This window comes from Pyxicephalus adspersus, chromosome 2 (assembly GCF_032062135.1).
Source record: "Pyxicephalus adspersus chromosome 2, UCB_Pads_2.0, whole genome shotgun sequence".
In the NCBI taxonomy this organism is placed as follows: Eukaryota; Metazoa; Chordata; class Amphibia; order Anura; family Pyxicephalidae; genus Pyxicephalus; species Pyxicephalus adspersus.
Window position 1 is genome coordinate 97,256,493 of NC_092859.1, and position 7,164 is coordinate 97,263,656.

Genomic DNA, 7,164 nt, shown 5'->3' on the forward strand with positions numbered 1-7,164 from the left:
ACCTCCATTACCATCATCCCACCACCTCCATCATCATCTCATTACCTCCATTACCATCATCCCACCACCTCCATCATCATTATCATCCCACCACCTCCATCATCCCTCATCATCATCTCAGCACCTCCATCACCATCATCTCATCACCTCCACTACCACCATTCCTCCATGACCATCATCCCACCACCTCCATCACCATCATCCCACCACCTCCATCATCCCACCACCTCCATCATCATCTCAGAACCTCCATCACCATCATCCCACCACCTCCATCATCATTACCATCATCCCACCACTTCCATCACCCCACCCATCCCTACACATAGCGTATCCGCAGCAGCACATTGGACAGCAGGTCCTGGTAAAAGCTCAGAAATATCCAGCCAGGTAAGTACATGAGGGTGACCAGCCCCATGAAATTCAGCGGATAATGGGAATAGTCCCAGGAACAGGCGTTCCACATGCGCAGTGCCAATCCCCAGGCCAGCTCCCAGGTGTAGACAGAGAGGATGTAGACAGGTAGCCTCCTCCAGACCCCCCAGCCCCGGCCATAGCACAGGTAGAAGTAGAGTTTCTCCACCAGCAGGCTGCAGCTGCCATACATGAAGAAGGACCAGAGGGATGTGTGGCCGCTCACCGGCTGCCCGGGCTTCTCCAGCAGGTTGAAGGCGGACGTGAAGCAGACCTCGTCCAGGAAGCCATGCATGCCGAAGAAGACGAAGCGCAGCGGCAGCGGTAACCTCGGCTCGGCACCGGGGGCTCCGTCCTGGCTGTGCTGGTACCGGAGGCGGAGGAAGGAGCGGAGGAACAGCTGCGAGTAATAGACCGCCAGCCCGTACTGCAGCCCCAGCTCTGCCGCACTCAGGGGCCGCTCCTCGCACTGCAGCAACGTTTTCCGGAGCAGGATCTGCAGGCCCACGAATACCGACGGGTAGAAGACAAAGTGGAATGCCAAGCCATTGTCTGGGAAGCTCTTCTTCTGCAGGTAGATCTTCTCCAGGACCAGGTGTGCCACGGCATGGACCAGGCAGCGGTAGGGGGAGGAGAAGCCCAGCAAGCTGTAGTCCTGGCTGTTCGGTAGACACCGGAGACAGGAGCTCAGCACATCCAGGGTCAGGCCGTGCATGCCATAGAAATACAGCCTCATCCACACTGGCAGCGGCTGGGATAATGCCAGGGATGGAGCCTTGGCACGGGCTCTGCCAACCTGCCGTCTCCAGGAGCCCTGATTCCTGCCCATGGCTCAGCTGTCACAGCCGCATAGCCATGGATGGAGGTGCTAACGGGGACCTGGCACCGCATCCAGCACTGCCCCTCCTTGTGTGCACCTCTATCAGACAACACCCCCAACCCATTCACCTCAAATCCTCATACGGGGAGGCTTTTGTAGTCCAATCCCATAGTTGTATGCTGTGTTTGGATTACAAATCTCTCAGCAGCCAATCAGTAGTTTCCTAATAACCTGCAGTGTACAATGCCAGCCTGGCACTGAGCATACAAGGAGACATTGGACCTGGGCAATAATGGACCCTATGTCTGTCTATGGTCAGGGTTAGATGTGTACCACATGCTTCATGTGCTTTATACAGACATGGGGTGCTACATGCTATAATATACATCATTTATATAATAATACATCATTTCAAACATGAAGCACAGAATCATGCTAACAGATCTGCTTTCATTCTTCTGAAATGTCATGACTTTTTTGCTATCACACCCAGTATTTAAGATGGTCATAATGATTAAATAAAGAAAGAAGGTACAGCTGAGGTTTTGTTTTGGCAATATACTTATATTATATTAAATTGTCACAAAAAAACAATTAATAAAATATAAATAGGTTAAGGTGGGTCTTTACCTATTATATGGGTGTAATTAGACCAATCTCACCAGACAGATTAAATCCCTGGTTTAGGAAAACACAATGGTAATGCGGTCAAAAACTAAATGTCTCTTGTCCCGACGCGTTTCACCTAAACGGATATGTGGAGATCATTATTGATGCACTGTATATAGAGACATGCAAAAATGCAATATTGATGACAATAATTACATAATATTTAGAATAGCAACAATAGATTTCAAGTGTAAACATCAATGGCGATGTGGAAATGTTATTAAGACAAATGTACATAATAATAAAGAGTACATATTAAGGTATTTATAAATACCTAAATTTTCAGTATATGGATATTCTTCATCTAGTTCAGATATTCTTCTTCTAGTCATATGTTTTTTCAAGATAGTTTGAGTAGTGTGTTGTATTCATAATGTTACTTACTGTTGGTTGTTCTGACCAAGATGTGTGCCAGGAGAGGGACACAGGTAAGTGGTATTATGGATTCAAGATGGTATGGCTGGAAGATGGCATAACAAACTAAGGGCAGAAGAAAACATTGAGGTCCACGGCGCATGCATGGTTAAAGCTATTTTCTCTTATGTATAGGATGGTCATACACAATAATATTTCCATCCTGCTTCATTTATATTAAACAGTATTTGTTTTATGTGAGAGATGACCTAAATCAATGATATCTATATTTTCTGGTATTTTGTTAAGTGGAGTCCCTTGCACTGCATGTAGTACCCCCCGATTGTAATTTCTATGTTCTTCTGAAGGCTTCAATAGAACTAACAACAGCTTTACCTGACTTTTTTATCTATAAACAGCAAAAATCTTATCTATCAGTTTATTTGCAGACTGTAAGTGCGCCCGTGCCAGGTAATACCAGAATTCTCCTTCCAGGTAAAGGTAAATGCTGCCTATGATTCTTGAATTATACTGATGGAAGAGATTTCTTTCTAATAAAGGCAGATTACACTACCCTTATACACTAAATCTAAAGCAAATCTTTGTAGCCAGCTTTGAGTAGATGTCAGTTGAAAGGCTGGAAATACTGGTAATTTACTTATAAGCAAAAATTGTGTGCGGACAGCTTTTTATTGCCGAATAGACAGGCTTTGTCCCTTCTACAATAGAATAAACTTACCTGCCAGTTCACAATCTTCTGCAAAATGTATATTGAGAATTTACATGCCATGCCTGAAATGACTTACCTTGTGCCTTAGCTATGTCATTCCAGCCTTCTTAATCAAGGTGGCTGAAGATCCAAACCTGAAGGTGAAAATGTTGATGCCAGTGATGGAGCTTGCACAATTATCATCTATAAAATAATATTCAGTTTAAAGATATTTATTTATTTATTGCGATAATGGTTTATGACCCCAGTGTTTATATGTATCAATGTGTGGAGTGTTTTCCTATGGCATCAGTCATCAATATTACGTTGTGTTCACTGTGTAATTCTCATTTTTATGGTGCAGGAGTATATTATTTAGTAATCCACAGCCAAATTCAAACAAGTAAAAAACCATGAATACTTTTCTCCTCCATTCCGTTAAGATAGTGCTGCTTTATTTTTTAATAAACCTTTACATACTTGAAAATCATGTTCCAAGCAGCAGTCCAATGATCTCCCTACTCCTCCTCCTAATGATTCAGTATTGTTCTGTTGGCAGTGTATGGAGGTGAGTATAGCAATGAAAGTTGTTTGTTTAGCAACCAATGATGGGTATTAGGATATTAAAAAAAAAATTAAAGTCTGGAGCTGGGCTTTGAAGCTAAACTCTGACCCTACCTTCAATCTTGCACAGTTGTACAAGTTCTTCTCCTGTACTGGAATAACATATTGTGCACACTACAAGCTTCTCAAATTGAAATCTAGGGTCAGTTAGCCCTTTCCTCCACGGACTGGTTCCAACCCGCCCCTTTTATTTAATATATATTATATTTCCGCTAAGCATTAAAAGTGAATTTTTCCTGTGGCGGTCTGTTTGGAAATGCTCACTGTTCCAGACTAGCATCCAACCTTCAAGACAGTTATATTTGCATTGCTGCTCCCAAGAATCAGCCCAATTCTTACATCAGGGCTAAAGGCTCCTAAAAAGACGGCTGGGGCAGGATGTGTTCAGGAAGCTATGTACAGCACTCCAACTGGCTATAGTCTGTCTTCATTGCCTGAAGAAGTGATAATCATCACTGAGTCCAATGTAAAGTATGTAAAAAATGGAAAGTATTTATTAAAAAACTTTTTTCCATATCAATTAAATGAAAAGAGGAACCAGAAATGGCAAAATATTATCAGATAAATCTTCAACCTTAAGGTTTTATAAATAAATAAAAGGATCAAACAGTTGTATGGTGTCCAGGGTGTCTCTAATGTTTCCTAATATTATAATTTCTATTTCAAAGTTTATTTAAAGGGTTTCTTCCAGTAAGTAAAACACATACATTTTTAAACATGATTAGGACATTTATAATAGTATATTTACGTTATGCTATTGACATTCTATTCCATTTTTTGTTTCCTTGTGCTAATCATTTTTGAATGGTTATATTTTGCAGCAAAGTACTGTGTATCAAGGTGTTAAAATAGAGCTAAAGGTAAAAAAATGTGAACAGGCAGATAATTTATAGCATGATGGACAGGTGATGCAATAAAAGAAACTTACCTGCCTGTTTAAAATGTTTTCTTTAATGTACACTGAGTTGCACGTGCTAGTGTATGAAGCTGGGTATCCTTGCATTACCTAGCCAGGCTTTTCACCAATCTGGGATTAGATCTGAATGAAACTCATTCACAGGTGTATGATTTACGTCATCATTTACATCAATCAAAAAGATTGCAGTGAACCCAAAAGATTCAGCAGCAAAGATGGCAGCTTGGGAAGATGCAGTGGTGACAGGATCCTGGACATGATGACACTGCAGGGCATTTAGAAAAAAAAGTAAGCAAGTATGTTGATTATGGCAAAAAAACACTATTGGAGTGACTTGTTACCTTTAACCTAACCAGACCAGTTAAAGATATATGTGTACATCAGCATTTTGCTACAGCTGCTCATAGCTACTCTTTAGTACAATACAGAAAGTTTTCCAACAAACACAAATCATTTTTGTTTCTGGTTCCTGGTTTCATAGCTGATAAGAAAAGAATTAATTCCTTCATATTTAGCTGATAAGTAGGAATAAATAGAGAGTGCTGCTATGTTACTAGAGAATGCCCTCTGTACAGGATTTCTGCATGTTGACCATCCTAGAAGAAGCAGACATGTAACAAGTTCACTATGGTATTGTGTTATCAGTGAGATTGTGTTTAGAGATGTTTCCGATCAAAGGCAGACTGCTTTCATTTCAGGGGTGTGCCATGTTTTCATTTATAATGCATGTGTCCAAGCACCTGCTGTTTTGTCAGGAAGATCACCATGTTGCTGGTATTGTAGAATTACATTACAGCTGCAGTGTTGTACAGGGAAGAGCCTTACAAACAACCTGAATGACCATGGAAGCATCATTTTAGTAGGATCATTCCATAATGTCACCAAAGCCCATTCATCCTGCAGACCCCAATGAGAATACTGCGGTGAGCAGCATACGGTGATATTAGCATGTCTCCAATGCCACATACTCCCAACTCTAAAATGCCCCAATAATTAAAGGGCCACCCTATTTTGTGGAAACCTTCACAGGTGTGATAGGTAAAGTGGTAGACCGACTTAAAGAAGCACTGGCATTTGTCTCACATGTGCTTAGATGCTGCAAAATGTCCTGTAGGTAGGGATATTATGTGCTCTGTGAGGTATGGCAAGGTGACTATTCACTAGTACAGAACAAAAATACCAGAAAGGAACAATGCAGACAAAAAAAAATAGGAGGTAAAAATATTTACTCACAAAACATGTGAAAGTTCACTTTATTTATTCAAGCATCTGCATGTATATAGCTATTTAAAGTTAACTAGATTTTTACTTTCACATGATTGGATAATTGAAGTGAATATTCACCCAAGGGAAAACATTTCAACATTACCCTATAACAGTTTCACATGGCTAACCACAATTTTTTAAGCAGTATCATACTCCTATTTTGACATAAAAATACAGAACTCAAAAATGCACAGTGGCATTCATCTCATTGAGTTTTCGAGATTCACACTATACAAATGTCTGATTGGTTGTCATTAAGTAATTGGTCATATTTTTTTATTGTCGTATAGTACATAATGTTTTTATAATGTAAGATTGCATAGTACTTACTTATTATTCTTTCAAGTGTAAATGGCATTAATGTAATAGTTAGAAAGGCTTTCATTAGAGTACAGTGATGACCAGTGCACCGGCTTTCTCCAAAGACATGCGAGATCAGTGACCTAGATTTATTAAATCATGCTAAATCTAGGCACTCAGTTGCTTTCCCTTTGGGGAATAAGGAGTGTTAAAGCTTACTCTTTAAAACTAGGCCAATATCTTTGCTTAGAAGATTAACAAGCAGAGCATTGACTGCATTCAGCAATTGATTCTAGCCATGAACACATTGTGTGGTGTATTTAGTTTTATTTTAGCTCATGTCTTGTTCCTTTGCAGCAAAACGGCACTTTCATCTTAAGTGATTTCAATAAGTAATACAAGAAGGAAAGTAACTTTAATTACTGCTTCAAGAAGAATCACCTTAGGTGGATTATTATGTAAAAAGTCTACTGTCAGTTTTATGAATAAGGATTTATTTAAGTCCACGGCTGATTAACCTTGCAGGAAATAGTGTTTGCACAGTGCCAGCAGCTAAAGTGGGATTTAGTTCACTGACACTGGTGTGGCTTCTGCTTAGATCCTTGGAATCTATTCTCCATATGGTACAGCATATGTAAGGAAAGAATATAACAACTCTACTATAGAATGCAGTGCTATAGGAAATTTTGACTTGGCAACATAACTTTCTGTACTTGAACAGTTTTTTTTTTTAATTGAACGTATTACTTTGCATATAACCTTTGCCTAGTTAACCACAAGATTGAACCTAATATCTGACCTAATTCAACCTCTTTATCCATATTCCTAAAGGGCCCATGGACCTTTACATACCAGCTAATAGTAGCCTTACTTCTGTTAGGTACTAAATCCTCAGACCCATTTCCTGATCTTACATTGGTGCAGTGTAATGCCATTCCTTAGCCATGTAGGCAGTTTACAAATGATAACGGGTAAATACACACATATACAATGATAGCATGACGCATCAACTAGTGCTGTACATGCAGCACAATTCTGCTCTATAGAGGGGGGGGGACGACAAAGCGGCACCCTGTTGCGCTTTCTTCCCTT

General features: G+C 40.3%; 1 protein-coding gene across 1 annotated transcript; it reads right to left on the reverse strand.

Moving 5' to 3' along the window:
* Positions 1 to 6: 6 nt before the first annotated feature.
* Positions 7 to 1,450, reverse strand: TMEM229A (transmembrane protein 229A). Its single transcript, XM_072401585.1, has one exon. The coding sequence runs from the start codon at positions 1,241 to 1,243 to the stop codon at positions 320 to 322; it is 924 nt and encodes a 307-aa protein (XP_072257686.1). The 5' UTR covers positions 1,244 to 1,450; the 3' UTR covers positions 7 to 319.
* Between the last annotated feature and the right edge of the window lie 5,714 nt (positions 1,451 to 7,164).

Coding starts and splice junctions, on each gene's coding strand:
- TMEM229A (XM_072401585.1), bottom strand. CDS start 1,243: ATGGGCAGGAATCAGGGCTCCTGGAGACGGCAGGTTGGCAGAGCCCGT.